The sequence below is a fragment of the Rhineura floridana genome, chromosome 1 (assembly GCF_030035675.1).
Source record: "Rhineura floridana isolate rRhiFlo1 chromosome 1, rRhiFlo1.hap2, whole genome shotgun sequence".
In the NCBI taxonomy this organism is placed as follows: domain Eukaryota; kingdom Metazoa; phylum Chordata; class Lepidosauria; order Squamata; family Rhineuridae; genus Rhineura; species Rhineura floridana.
The window spans coordinates 62054987-62071123 of record NC_084480.1 but is presented as its reverse complement, the minus strand read 5'-3'; the positions used below and the strand labels follow the sequence as shown (position 1 = coordinate 62071123).

The window sequence follows — 16137 nt, the reverse complement described above, 5'->3', positions numbered from 1 at the left end:
TATGATGAAACAGTACTGATCTCTCCCTTTGTAGAGGGACAACTGAGGGCAGGATTCAACATCTCCTGCACCCCATGTCTCATCAAAGAGTTAATCGTCTGAATTCCAGCTTTTACACCAGCCTGTATACATACAGCACCATCTGCTTTGCATATAATCTACTGGATCAGGACCTCAAGCTTTAGCAAATAATCAAGTTCTGACAACATCAAAAGTCAGAAACTTTACAATGCGATCATGAAATTCACGAACCTAAACTTGAAATACCTTTTGGGTTGAATCCAGACTTGCCTTCAGCAAAACTGGAAACTGCAGGAGCAGTTTTATGTGATTCTTCTCACCCCCTGCAGCCCCTGAGAACTTGCTTGAGAGGATTGGGAGGATTCTCCAGAACAGTGCAGGGAGGTTGCCAAAAACCGCTCCCTCCAGCTTCTGCCCATGGAAGTGTTCAATTAACAGAGCAGAAGCCTCTGTTTGATCAGGCACGTATCCATGAATGGAAGAAGCCCTTCTGTTTGAAGATGGAGGTGTCTAGATCAAACCTACTAATTGCTGCAAGTTATTCATCTTGATATTTTGCATCCAGAATTATATTTCCATCATCTGTTTCCAGCAGACAGGCAGATGCCTCTGTGATGCCCACATGCAGGTCATGAAGGCAGTAACTGCTGTAGCTCACCAGCAACTGTTATTCAGTGGCATACTGCCTCCAAGTATGGGGGTTTGACGGGGAATTTTGGGGTCCTTTGGACTGGGGGTCCTTGAAGAAATTGAAGACACAAGCTTGCAGCAAAGGTAGGCCTTTTTTAGTTGCGTGTGCATGGTCAGTCTCCCTTGGTCTTTGGTGGAGTCCTGCAACATGGCACTGTTTGCCTGGGGTTTTTATACATTTCAGGACAAAGACATTAGCATTTCCTAAGCAGGAGCTACACATAAGCATTACGTAGAGGTTACACTGCCTACATTATTTTCTAGCCAATCAAGTAACGTTAAGCAATATCTAATACCAGCACATTTCTACTATGAGCTAATACATTCCAGGGCTAATTCCTCTCATGACATGGGAAGGACAGAGACTTTCAGTACTAGTGTTTTTTCCTTATCTTATCTTATTGAGCTGTACCATGCATACCAAGTTACCATGGCTGCATGTGCGTAACAGGCAGAGGGAAGACAGCAGACTAAGGAAAGGATTTTTAGCTGCCCTACTACACTATTAAATTAAAATATTATAAATCCTATAGATTTCTAAAATAATATATTTTGCTTACTATTTGTATCTAAAAAAATTCCCATTAGGTTAATATAGCAATTAATGACCTATAGCAATTTATAGACTTATTCTCCATGAATAAGGGTGCAGTCCAACTGGCATTTACGCCAGGCTGAGGGGAGTTGGATGTGGTGGATTTCCAGCTGAGCTAGCTAGGTCCTGGCTTAGCCGGGCTATGCCAGTGTAAATTCCTAAGCCTGGTTCAGCCAGTCCAGCTGAGACCGGTGTAAGAGAAGCTGGCATAAGCCAGTGTAAGTCCCCAAAAAGGGGCATCCTGGAGGCATCTCAGGAGCGTGAACAAGGTGAGGAGACTGAGGCCACATCCAATTCATGTTCAGAGCACTCTTGCAGGTCCCAATTCAGGAATTATATCAGGAAAAAGGTCGGTCTATGAAAATAAATGCACCAGAATTCAGTGGAGAGGGCTTACTCTCCAGTACGGGTATTTGGCAGAGCAGGCTTTTCTTTTCTGGTCCCTGTGTGCAGCTCCCAGATGAGCTGGTGTACAGCCAACCCAGAGACTCCTGAACGGCAATTGGATGTGGCAGAACTTTACACCAGCATTTCTTCCGCTGGCACAACTTACACCGACTTCCACTGAGTTGGATTGCTCTGTAAGTTCCTTTTAAAGCCATCTGATTTAGTGGCCATCACCATGTTGTGTGGCACTGCATTCCATAAATCAAATTAATTTTACATTGTGTAAAGCACTTCTTTTTATCTGTCCTGAATCCAGTGCCAATCAATTTATTTGTATGACCCTGAGTTCTAGCACACTGAAGGGAAGAAAAACTCATCTGTTTACTTCCTCCACACCATGCATAATTTTAAAAACCTCAATAATGTACCCCCTTAATCAGTTTTCCCTGAACAAAAATGTTCAGAAGACATGAACTACTTTAGTCAAAAGTCAAATTATAATCTTAAACATGAAATTTGTTTACTTGCAATATTTCAATGGCTTTTGGAGCAACTCAGAGTACTAATGCTGCTGTAAATCCTATGGGCTTTAAAAACATCTGAGTGAGTGGTTTGTGAGTTATCTAAGAAAAAAGAGACATGCTGAAATGGTAACTTTCCCTGCTATTTGTTTTAATTATGCTTAAAAACACAAATAAAATTCAAGTGATGCATTTTTCAAACCAATATTTCAGATATAGAAAAAACCCTTCTTGACTCAACGTAGACCCTGGTAATCTACTATTTTTTTTCTTCATGCAAGCTTACTTCCTTGTGATGTCTTATACATTAGATCACAGCACATAATCCATTATGATGAAAATTTTGTCACCTTCCTTCACCTTTTCATAATATTGAGGCTGGCATGCATTCAAGACGTATATATTATTATTAAGAAATAATGTATTCAATAGAGAAGTAGGGCTTTCTTGTTTTCATATATTATATTTTTAATGCCATTATATATTTATAAAAAAAAATACATGGGTGAAAAAGAATTTTAAGTTTTCCAGTATTGTAAGATGCCTTTTCATCTTACATCGGATTGTTGTTACATTGGCCATGGTCTGAAGGCACATGAGGCCAGCACCCTGCTGAAGCTAAGTAAGGTCAGGTCTGGTCAGTGCCTAGATGGGAGACCGCCTGGGAACCATATGTAGGCCACCTTGGGTTTCTATCATGAAAAGAAAGGTGGGGTATAAATGTAATAAATAAATAAATAAACAATAAATAAATAAATAAATAAACAAATGAACCTTGAATGAATGAGCATCTGGAAACACTCTGAATAGCAACAGGTTGGGACAAGCTGTGTGGTCATACAACATTAATTTTTGAGACAACATAAAATCTCAATGCAGCTGCTACCTCCCTAAGCTTCCAATCTTACACCTACTTATCCTGAAACAACACCCACTGAATTGAATGGGAATTACTCCTGAGCAGTCATGTATAGAATTGTGCTTTAAGCAGCCTTGAGCCTGGCACAGCCATTCTCAGTTTCTTCTCTACAGAATTGGAAAAAGGACTCACTTTTTCCATTTTATCTTCATTAAAAAAGCTAATTTTAAAATGGATGAAAGGGGCTGTTTCAAATACAATTCTAGCTAGTGTAAACTCTTTCCCAAATGAAGTTGTCAAAAAAGACAGAGGACTACTCTATACAACAAGCCATACCCAAAATGAATTGTGCTTACTGCAAGGAGTTTAAGGTAGTGTACATGCTTCTCCCATCCTCATTTAATCCCCACAACAACCCTGTGAAACAGGTTAGGTTGAGAGGCAGTGACTGGCCCAAGGTCATCCAGTGAGCTCCATGGTTGAGTGAGGATTTGAACCTTGGTCTCCCAAGTCCTAATCCAACACATTAGCCAGTACACCACACTGGCCTGGTTCACACATAATGGCAAACCATGGCTTAATGTTATGTGTGAATCCAGCCTAGCAACTTAACTATGGTTTATTAACTATGGTGAAAGGTTGCTTGTTAACAAAGGTTTGTAGCTGATTTATAAATCTTGAGTAACGTTAACCACAGCTTAGCAATATGTGCAAACCTGGACCACCTCCATAACCATAATTACTGCCCACAATCTACAAAGCTACAAGTAAAGAGAGGCTCTTCCTTTGGGCCTTCTTTAAAGGAGGAAGGGGGGATATAATAAACCAAGATTTAAGTGATCACTTGTGAGATGCCTCAGCTTTAACTATGGTTTATTAATTATGGTTAACATTAATTATGGCTTAGTATTATGTGTGAACCAGGCCAATGTAATTATTCCAGAATAGTTTTACCTCACAAGCATCTCTATCAGAGGCCATGTTCCTCTCATGCAAACAGGACACTGAAGAATATCCAGGTAGTATCTTAACATAGAATGTGATTTCCAAGGAGGATCATGTTGAAGAAGAGCATACATGATGCGAAAAAACTGAACAGAAAGTGTAGAGTCTGAATTTCCCTGTAATCAAACATGAAAACATATCAGTCTCATATTGCATGAGTTAAAAGGTGATGATGGGAATGAGGCTCTAGGTTCTTTTCTAGGTCTAATACGCCCACCCCATTCACTCTATGTCATTTCCTTAAATTAGACTGGAAGCCTTGAAACCTAGATACACTGTGGCCAAGGTTCTAGAATACATGGGAAACTGCAGCTTCCTATATTCCCAAGTCAGACCATTGGTCTGTCTACATCAGTATTGTTGACACTGACAGGCAGCAGTTCTTCAGGATTTTAGACAAGTGTGTCTCCCAGCTCTACCTGAAGATGCCAGGGATTGAACCTGGGACATTTTGGATTCAAAGCACATGCTCTTCCACGGAGCTATGGTTCCTTTCCACAGGGAAATTTAACATCCTCCAGACTGACATGCACATGTGTGTTCAGTGAGAAAAGGAGTTGCTGTTTGACTTGAGTGAGTCTAGCACCCAGAATGGCTAACTGAAGACAACCTCACATGGTGATTGTCTGTCAGACATGATAGAGTATGCTGCTTTTTCTAACATGGATAGGGTATACATTGCATACAGTGCCCTGAAAAGGAATAAGGCAAGCTAGCCCTTGAAATTTGCTTCTGAAATAATAACTTGGTCTGAGCATACCTGCAATATTTTCCCCTCGCCACTAAGCAGTGGCAGCTGTTGGCTCCATGTCAGTGGGGCAGTGGAATCCACTCTGGGTTTTCCCAGAAGCTGTCCAAGCTGCTGAAACCTATTTTGAGGTTTCAGCATCTTGGACAGCTCCTGGAATTCCCCCTCCCTCGAGTGGATTCCATTGCTCCATTGACATGAAGCCACCAGCCACCATTGCCGCTAAAAAAATCACAGTCAACTCCAAAACATTTGAGCATCCAGTCTGAGAAGGGCTTGAAGGGCAAAGGCTACAACTTCAGAAAATTAGCTATGGGCCTTCCCATCTCCACTTGCCCTTTAGTGCCACAGCATGGTTGACAGAAATCATAAGGAAAAGGATGCCTCCCGCTCCTGCAAACTCCTTATTCACTGCAATGAAAAGTGCTTCCCCAGCATAGCCTGTCAACCCGACTAACATTTCAATAGTACAAAAAGGATACATATAGCAATATCAATGTGCATGGTGCTTTAAACCCATTAATTGGGATCTATTTTAATGTGCTTGTTTTTAAGTGAGATATTAAAAATGTTAGCAGCAAAAGAGGGGAAAAAACCAATGGGAAAACAAAGTTAAAAACAGAAGCAAGTGAAGAAAGAAAACCCCCCTCTTATGAACCTTTAACACAGCAATCCCAAATATAGAAAGCCAGTTTAACTTATGCCAGCTAAAGTTACTCCTATTTCAAACTCTATTCAAGAGCAATTTGACTTATACCACCTTTTAGAATGGTCCGCCCCAGATGCCTGATGGATCCAGAAGGATTCATGACTGCGCTTGGGGAATTGGAACCTGCTGAAGGCCGCCCGGTCGATGCCCTGGTGATAAGAGTGGAACGAGGGAATCACCAGGGCATTGGACCGGGTGGCTCCGAAACGTCCTCTCCCCCTGAATAGAACTCAGTTAGCACCATGGTATACACCATGGTTGCGTAATCTGAGACGGGAGGTGAGATGACTAGAACGCCGGTGGCGGAAATCACGTTCCGAAGATGTCCGGACACAGGTTAGAGTAGCAGTAGCTACCTATCAAGTGGCAGTGAAGGCAGAAAAGAAAAAGTTCTTTGCTGCCTCCATTGCGTCCGCAGAGTGCTGTCCCAGGAGGCTGTTCCAAGTGGTCCGAAGCCTGGTCGGTCCAGTTGCTCAGGAACCCTTGGACAGTCAAAGGCCTCCTGTGACAAATTAGCAAAGCACTTTGCTGATAAAATCGAACACTTACGGAACTTGATCCCGTACGCCGTGGATACAGTGGATGAACCAGAGTTGGCCAGTTGCAAGCCGGTTAAATGGGATCTGTTTCGGCCTCTCCCTTCTGAGGATGCGGACAAGGTGCTCTCAACTGTAAAGCCTACCACATGTCTAAATGATCCTTGCCCGTCGTGGCTCCTTGTGAGCCGCAAAGAGAAATTGGGCGAGGGGATTAAGGCGATGGTTAATGCATCCCTAGAGGAGGGTGTAATGCCATTAGCCCTCAAGGAGGCAGTCGTGAAGCCCATCTTAAAGAAGCCCTCCTTGGATCCCCAAGTTTTGAATAACTTTCGCCCTATTTCAAATTTACCATTTCTAGGCAAGGTCATTGAGCGAGTGGTGGCTAATCAGCTGTCGGCACACTTGGATGAAACGGATTATTTGGATCCATACCAATCGGGTTTCAGGACTGGACATGGAACTGAAACAGCCTTGGTCGCTCTGGTGGATGATATGAGGAGGGCATTAGATAGGGGAGAATTCACCTTTCTTGTCCTCCTCGATCTCTCAGCGGCTTTTGATACTGTTGACCACAGTATCCTTTTACATCGCCTGGAGGGACTGGGAATAGGAGGCACTGTACTGCAGTGGTTCCGCTCCTTTCTCTCCGATAGGCATCAACAAGTAGCATTGGGGGAGGAGGTTTCAGACCCTTGGCCTCTCAACTGTGGTGTGCCACAGGGCTCTATCCTCTCTCCCATGCTATTTAATATCTATATGAAGCCGCTGGGGACTATCATTAGTAGATTTGGGCTGCAGTGTCACCAGTATGCAGATGACACTCAGCTCTATCTCTTGTTTAAATCCTCACCAGAGTTGGCTGTGGAGACCATGTGAATTCGTGAGTGGATGGATGGGAAGGAACAGGTTGAAGCTGAATCCTGATAAGACCGAGGTGCTACTCGTGGGGGACAAGGGAACGTTGGGAGATATTGACTTGATGTTCGATGGGGTGAAACTGCCCCTAAAGGACCAAGTCCGCAGCCTAGGGGTTGTCCTTGATTCCAAGCTGTCCATGGAGGCTCAGATTTCTGCAGTGAGCCGGGCAGCTTGGTATCAATTACACCTCATACGTAGACTGCAATCCTACCTCCCTGTTCATCAGCTCCCATTGGTGGTACACGCCCTGGTCACCTCTCGTTTGGACTACTGTAATGTGCTCTACGTGGGGCTACCCTTGAAAACGGTCCGGAAACTACAACTTATACAAAATGCGGCGGCTCGACTACTTACAAACTGTCGTCGCCGGGAGCACATCACCCCAGTGCTGCTCGATCTGCACTGGCTCCCAGTTGTTTTCCGGGCCCAATTCAAGGTGTTGGTATTAACCTTTAAAGCCCTACACGGTCTCGGCCCAGTTTATCTGATGGAGCGCCTCCAACGCCACCAATTATGCCGCCCGACAAGATCAGCCACACAGGGCCTTCTCTCAGTCCCACCAACTAAAACAGCTAGGCTGGTGGGGACTAGAGAGAGGGCCTTCTCAGTGGCGGCCCCCACTCTCTGGAACTCCCTCCCATATGATCTTCGACATGCCCCTTCCCTGAATGTATTCCGCCAGGCCTTGAAGACCTGGCTTTTCAGACAGGCCTTCGGTACTTCCAGGGAGGGTTAATCTTTTTGACTAATTGCCTGCTACTCTGAACTGTCACTGTTTTACTGTTTTATTGTTGTACTGTATTTATTATGATGTATTTTAATTGAGTTGTACGTCGCCTAGAGTGGCCATTGGCCAGATAGGCGACTTATAAATTAAAATTATTATTATTATTATTATTATTTTTTGCAGGCTTTCCTCTGCCAGGTTGCTAGGTTATGTGACCAAATTGAGGGGGTTTAGAACAGGTGTAAGTTTATCATTGCCCCATCCTGCCCCTTTTGTGGGAGGCTGGGGTGAAGGACATATGCCAGCATAGCCCCAGATGAGCCAGGTATGCCCAAGATCTGTCGAATCAAAACTCTCTTGTCCTGGTGGATCCTGGGTTTGGATTGCACTGTATATCTATTATGCTGACATTTTATTTCATATCCGACAATAATATTTAGTACTTGCATAGTGCTATGAGTAATATCTTTACAATCTTGTGAGGGAGGTCAGTATTAAGCTTATGTTGAAGTTGAGAAGCTGACGGCAGGGACGCTTAGCTAAGGTGAGATGAGACAAACCAGTGACTTTGCCACTCACACTCCTACAGTGAAATCCAAACCCAAGATCTGCCAGGATGAGACAGCTTGGATTTGGTGAATTTTGGGCTTTCATATCTGAGCCGGGGTAAGTCCCTCTCCCCTGCTTACTCGGTGGAACTTCAGCCAGCATAACGTCTGCTGATATAAATGGGAAAAAGGGGGCTTTTGGGGGCAAGGAGATATTTACACCTATTCCAAATCCCTTTCAGCTTGGCCACATGACCCAGCAACCTGGCAGAAATTAGCAGACAAAAGGTGATGTAAGTCAAAGTTTGGAAAAGGCGTAATTATGCCAACTTTCTATAGTTATGATTGCTGTGTTAGCCACTGAAATGTACCAGTTCTCAGAAGCTATCATTCTCACCTGAAGTATGTGCTCTAGAAGAGAGTGAAGAAGTTTAGCAGGAGGAATGAGATCTTTCCCAGAGAAAAATTCAGTGATTGCAATAGGAAATAAGTGGTCATCTACTAGTTCAAGTATATTGTTGATTCCTCCAGAACAGCGAGTATTTTTTACCTAAGAAATGAAAGACTACGAATTACAAGATTAAACATTCATTAGGTACACACAGAAATAAAGTAGGGCTGTTTACAGAAATTAGTTGAGTCATCATAACAGTTTGTTGATTAATCAAGTAATTATATTTGCTTATGAATTGTGGCAGCTCAGAAGCTCAAAGCATGCCTTTTTAATTTTTAGACAATGCACAAATGTGTCAAAGTAGGTATAGTTTTAGAAGTCACATTTCCTCCTATGTGACACAGAAAAAGGAATGTTGTTTTTAAGATTGTGCTTGAACAGCTATCTGCAATTTTTATATGTACTTGTATTAAAAATGTTTTTAAACAGTCTGCTGCCTGATTACTTGGGATACTTCTTTAGTTAACCAAATGTGTTTAAAAACTAATCTAAGCTGCATCCCTAATATGAAGCATTTACATCAGAAAAAGAAAATGAATCGGACATATCATAATCCAAAGGCACAAGAACGTTGAAACTGTGAGTATATCAATACAGATTGCTCAGAGAGCTTTTCTACAAGAATAATTCTATTGAAAACATTTTTTAATTTTTTATTTCATTTAAACCATGTACGGAGTTTGCTTTACATTATTTTTAACAAAGGCAATTACTTTTAAGTAAGGAAAAGAACAACCACTTGAATTTAGTTACAAAAACTGAACTGCAGAGTGCAGAATGTCTGCCTGCTGTAGGGTTGGGGAACTGGATCTGGCTGGTGGGTTGGATACTTGATTCCCCTAATTCCAGTGGGCCACTGTGACAGGTGGGTGGAGCTCCACCCACTTGTCAATCACCCAGAGTTACTATGATTGCCAAGTGACAAATGTTTCCTTTGCAGCATGGCAAGCTGCACTACAAAAGGAAATCCAAGCCAAGTGAGGCTTGAAGTTACCACCTATCAGCTGATAGGGTAACTCCAAGCCAGTGTTTTGTAGGAATCAGTTGCATGACTTATCCAGCATGTCTGGAACAGAGCTTGGAAAAGTTACTTTTTTTGAACTACAACTCCCATCAGCCCCAGCCAGCATGGCCACCGGATTGGGCTGATGGGAGTTGTAGTTCAAAAAAGTAACTTTTCCAAGCTCTGGTCTGGAATTATTGCCTACCAGCTGATAGGTAGTGACATCAAGGCCAGTAGAGTTCCCCATGCCTTGCTTCAGGCAGGTGTCAGTTGCCCTACCGAGTTCCCCATGGGAATCTTGATAATGCAGCTGATCCTGGCAAGCTTACACAATAGCAAATTCCCTTGCCAATGCACAATCAGGAGCCCACTTTAAGGCTCTTGATTGTGTATGTGGCATCTCTATCTGCCCCACACCTAACATCACATATGATCTCAGATGTGAGGCAGGTGGATGTAGCATGGGGAAAATGGCCTTGTGGGCCAAATTGGGACCCATGCTGGGCCTATTAGGACTGTGGGCTTGAGGTTCCTCACCACTGGCCTACTGGATTAACCTACTGGAATTAGCAACATTCTCTTACTCATGTCATACCCCAAAATCTCTTCCACTTATTTCTATGCCAGATATTCTTCTAAACGCTTTCCATCCTCCATTATTTGTATCCATGTTATTTGTAATATAACAGTACAGGAAGAAATAAAAGTGAAAGCATATACCTTTTTGTTGTTTGTTGAATTATGTTGGTCTTGTAGAACATACATTCTCAAACTCAATTTTTCAAAATGCTCTCTATATAGGTGGGCTTCAGGACTGGAGGGATTAAGTCGCTGGAGACTTGGTGCATGACTAATTGGGGTTTCCATACAAAAAAATTCTAAAGCCGGCATATACCTCACATCATTACCAACTCTAGTTCACAGAGCTATTCAACATCATCACTAGCTGCATTCCACTTTATAAACTGCTTAACTCCCACCCTAAGCAAGAAGAGTATTGAATACTGAATTACCATAAATTATACATTAAGCACTAGTGTATCCCTTTGAGAATTTCAAAAGCTAGAAAAGGTGGATATGCTAGGCAGATAGTTAAGCCTAACTAATTGCCCTATGCTGCAGACTCTGAAAAGATCCAAAGGATTGCTATGTAGAACATTAGTACATGGCAATTTCTGTGGGCATAGGATCTTTTAGTGTAAGCACAGCAGCTTCTCTAGATTGTATGCACTATGCAGCACACACAGATACAAATAATTAAGTATGGCTTCACATTTTACATTGGCAACAAAACGTGTCTTTTGAACACAAGCATCCAGTTTTAAAAAGAAGAGATCCCCAGATGGGAGCCTGGACTGCACTCAGTCACTGTCTGTAAGCAAGCCATAGGGGAAAGCAGTGGAGAACCAATAATCAAATACCTTCTTCAGGTTTGAATACTCATACACATGCGAGAATCAATGGCTGCAACAGAAAGACTGTTTGGAGTGTTATGCATACACATCAGGGCTTTTTAGGTGCTTCTTTCTATTGCAGCTCCCAGTGACCCCCGAGAAGGCACTCCTGAAGCAGTATTTGAATAAGCAGAAGAGGGAAAATGTTTATGGGTGTGCTTTACATGCAGATGTTAAGTGCCAGTAGGGACAAAGAGAAGTGATCACCATTCATAACTTTTCCTTTTTATTGTCTTAGCATAGTATTTATAGGTAAAAGTAGCATTAGCTGAAACCTAATCACTGGGAAGAAATGAAAACTATTCCAGCATCCTCCTTCTCTCTCTCCCCCCTCCCTCTTGGCCCCATATCCAAATCTTACCTCTTTTTTGCACTCAGTCATTTGGTCTATTTGAGTATATTCTCTTAGCATAGCCTGTAAATTAAAGGCAAGTTAGTGATTTAAGATAAGTATGTATGCTTACTCATAATTTGTCAATCACAATGCATAGTAACAATACAAAGTATATTGCTAGATCTAAAACTTGCTTACTTGGAAGTTAGTTTCACTGACTTCTGGTGTGACTACTGAGGTTTACAGTAATAGGTTCATGATAAAGAACCTTCAAGCAATCATTCTGGATTTTTAAGGAATATTCACTGAGGTCTTTTGTGGGTACCACACTGGTAGGCACACAGCTGCCCATGGGTGCTGTGCTGGTGACACCTGCAGGCAATTGCTGGTACATGGCACATAGGGTAAAAATCCCAACAGACACATGGAAGTTGTGGGAGTCTTTTTAGCCATACAATATACCAGCTGAGGTTTAGTATCAAAGCCTTTTGTCGTTCTTCTTCTTAATCTATTACCCACCTTCACCCTGAGGTCCCAGGGAAGGTTACAACAGTTTAAAGTATGTAATTAAAATCCAGTTAAAACTTAAAAATGAGAAACATCACAAAAAATGGGGTGGGTCCTAAAAATATACATCTCTGATATCAAAGGTTACAGTAAAGAGGTGCGTTTTCAGCATTAGCTGAAAGTAGTGTTCACTGTATAGTGAAGATCTAAATGGAACTCCAGCCAGTAATCTGGCTGCTGCATTTTGGACAAGTTGAATTTTCCGAGTCATTTTCAAGGACAGCCCCACACATTGGACACTGAAAAAATCCAATCTGGAAGTTACTAGAGTGGTCAAGTCATTTCTGTTCAAAAGGGGCCGTTGCTGGTGAACCAGCCAGAGCTGCAAAAAACAAACAAAAAACAAAAACACTCCTAGCTACTGAGGCCACCTGAGCCTCTAGTTCTTGTGGGATTCACTATTCAATCAAAGTCATTTCTTTTTTTTTTTTTTTTCCCCAGACAAAATCTTTATTTATAAATGTATTCAGTTACAAACACTGTCTCCAAGTACAAAAATACACATAAAACACCAACAACAGTAAAAATATCATACTCAACTATGATTTTCTAGTGATTGAATCTTTAAACTTGGAAGTAGTGTTTTTGTTTTTTGTTTTTTTTTACAATAATTTTTATTCAGATTTTCATAAAACATACAAAACAAAACCATAAAACATTCAAAGACAAAAAACAAAATCAAAAATAGTTAGACAAAAAAAAATAAAAAGTAAAATATTGACTTCCCATTTGTCACAGATCAAATCAGTTATAGGTCTACAATGTATAACAATCCTGTCTCTTAAATCATATTATAAAATCACTTTCCTCCAGTAGTTATCTTACTTAATCATCAAATCTCATAAACATTACTTTATTCTTTCCACAAAAAGTCAAAGAGAGGTTTCAATTCTTTAAGAAATATATCTATCAATTTTTCTCCAGAAAAGCATGTCGATTAATCCATCTCATTAATAATTATAATAATCTTATTGTCATAACCATAGTCAAAATAAACATTTCGATTAATCCATCTCATCAGAATCTGTTAGGTTCAATAATTTCAATAGCCATTATTCTATTATCCCTATTAGTTCCATCTTCCATCTTCCATCTTCAATAGTCTTGTTAAGTCCAGTAATTTCAGTGTCCAATCTTCCATTATCAGTATTCCGTAATAATCTTGCTGTCATAACCATAGAAATATTAACTTCCCATTTGTCACAGATCAAATCAGTTATAGGTCTACAATGTATAACAATCCTGTCTCTTAAATCATATTATAAAATCACTTTCCTCCAGTAGTTATCTTACTTAATCATCAAATCTCATAAACATTACTTTATTCTTTCCACAAAAAGTCAAAGAGAGGTTTCAATTCTTTAAGAAATATATCTATCAATTTTTCTCCAGATAAGCATGTCGATTAATCCATCTCATTAATAATTATAATAATCTTATTGTCATAACCATAGTCAAAATAAACATTTCGATTAATCCATCTCATCAGAGTCTATTAGGTTCAATAATTTCAATAGCCATTATTCTATTATCCCTATTAGTTCCATCTTCCATCTTCAATAGTCTTGTTAACTCCAGTAATTTCAGTGTCCAATCTTCCATTATCAGTATTCCGTAATAATCTTGCTGTCATAACCATAGTCATATAGTAAGAGTCTAATGGGAATTTCCTCTATCCCAAATATTTTCTTGCCATCCATTCTGAATAGGTTGCTGGAATACTGCAGTAAAAACATATCTCTGTTCTTTTTTACAAAATGTACTGGCTCATCTCTTGAAAGTTTTTCCCTTGTCACATGGCTGCAGTTAATTCCATAGGTCTTCTCCATATTAGGCTCCATCACATCATTCCAGTCCAGAAGATTATCCATGCCATTGACAACCTTATCTCCAATATCTTCATTAATTTCTTCAGAGATAACATTGAATTCCAAACAGTAGATTTTATTTCTAAAATCCATAAATTCCAAATCTTTTTCCTGTTCCACGTTTGTTCCAGGCTCCAGGGTCTCCTCTCTCACAGGGACCCCTATTTCTTTAAACTCCTGGATCATTTTGCACAATTCAATTTTCAGCTCCTTACAACCCTGTCGCAGGGTTCGTTTCGTTATCTCAATCTCATCCATTATTTTCTGAAACCTAGTTACTTCCAGATTCTCAGCCACTTTCTTGATTGCCATTTTAAAAGAAAAATATAAGAGAACCACTTCTTATTTCAGCAACAATTGGGTTAATACTCCAAACTTGATGACATCACAGTATAAACAGAACAGCCAGCCTTATCTCACTATGCTTAGGAAAACAAAATGTAGTTCCCAGGATCGAAACAATTAATGGCGTCGTCAAGAAACAGATTCGTCAAAATAAAATAAACCAAAAAGAGAGTAATCTCAGACAATATAATATTCTTCAGAATAGAAATCAGGAATAGAAATCTCTCTTCTGTGTATATCTTTAGAATGCAAATCCAGGACAGCTTTTTGCAACAAAAACAGAGATAAGCTGTTAATTAGTGCATAGCAGAGAAGAGTTATAGCTCACCGAAAAGATGTCCAAAGCCGATCCATCTGGCAAATCTCCTTTTACTGCAACAGTTTAAGTCAAGTAAAAAAATATAGAAAGAAGGGTGCTTGCCTGTTAGTCCGTTCTCTCTCTAAAGAAAAGATGAACGTGTCGCTTTATCAGATAGAGCTTGTTGAAAATCCGTCCTTCCTTGTTGGCTGGACCTCGTCTCATAAATCAATGAAATCTAGTCCTCCCAACAAAAATAGGCTTTGAGGTTAATCTCTTCGTTTCTCCCTGCCCGGGAGAAGTTTCATCAGTCAAAAAAAAATGTTTTGACTGATTTATATCTGAATAAGCTTCTTTTGCGGCGGGAGCCCGTCCCAAAAGCAGGCACAGGCTAAGTCACCCTTCCCGGAAGTCCAATCAAAGTCATTTCTAAGCACAATAACAAGTTATGGGCAAAGCTCTAAAAAACACAGGCTTCAAGGTAAGGGAAATGACAGCACACAGCCAAGCTCAGATAATTAGACTGATACCCAACTGGATTCATACATTTTTAATTCAAAATGAAACAGCACATTTCCTTGATTTAATTTTGAACAAGTTCCTATTACTACTGCAGCCCCTAGCAACATAGTCCATGCTATTCAGGGCAGTTCCAAACTCTGGAAAGGCTTGGGATGGTGGTGGTTTCACCCCTTTTCATTTATTTACCCCATGACATCAATCCTTTTGTGAGAGTTCTTCTCATGATTTGGGCTTCACAAGATCTTGTGCTCATACATTCACTTTTTTTCACTGTTTACATTTGTGATAGACATTTCATCATTGAACTGCTTTGCTCTGTGAGACTTTAAATAACAACTGGACCCACCAGCTACACACTATTTTTTTAACAAAAGTAAAATTCCATATGTGTGACTAGTTTTGGCTCAGCCCCAATTAAGACTTATCTTTCATATTTCTTACCATAAAGATAATTGTTTCCAGTTGTCTCATACTTTTTATTTTTTATTTATCTATTACATTTATACCCCGCCTTTCTTTTCATGATAGAAACTCATGGCGGCTTACATATGGTTCCCATGCAGTCTCCCATCCAGTCACTGACCAGACCTGACCCTGCTTAGCTTCAGCAGAGAGCTGGCCTTATGTGCCTTCAGACCATATCCTGGGTAATAAATATATAAATATACATAGACTAGTTTTTACCTGCTCAGAATATATATGCTTTATAAGGGCATTTTTCATTTCACTCAGATGCACATCAGTCATCATCTCTCTTGATTCTTGTTCAGGTTTAAGATTGTTCTCTTGGTCTTTTTCAGTATCACTTTTAATTTCATTCTGGGTAATACAAAAGGTATATTGTTGTCTATTCAAACATAGTGAACCGATACAGCTTCAGACAATTACAGCAGAAACACCATGGGTTGGATTAGGTCTTGTCCTCTGAATAAAAAGGCTTCTTCCATTTGCATTAGGGACTAAGATCCAGCAGAGGTCCCTGCCCCCCAATGGAAGAATATGCCTTCAACCCCCAGTGCTACCTC

The 16137-nt window shown here is 40.6% G+C and overlaps 1 protein-coding gene across 1 annotated transcript in view; it reads right to left on the bottom strand.

The window, feature by feature from the left end:
* SLF1 (SMC5-SMC6 complex localization factor 1) overlaps positions 1 to 16137 on the bottom strand; it is a 62732-nt gene that overhangs the window by 30667 nt on the left and 15928 nt on the right. The window contains exons 6-11 of the mRNA XM_061608824.1: positions 15797 to 15931; positions 11540 to 11593; positions 8665 to 8817; positions 4028 to 4194; positions 2852 to 2906; positions 680 to 873 (exon numbers count right to left, since the gene is read on the bottom strand). Of these exons, the coding sequence (XP_061464808.1) occupies positions 680 to 873; positions 2852 to 2906; positions 4028 to 4194; positions 8665 to 8817; positions 11540 to 11593; positions 15797 to 15931 (758 nt within the window). The remainder of the gene's footprint in view (positions 1 to 679; positions 874 to 2851; positions 2907 to 4027; positions 4195 to 8664; positions 8818 to 11539; positions 11594 to 15796; positions 15932 to 16137) is intronic.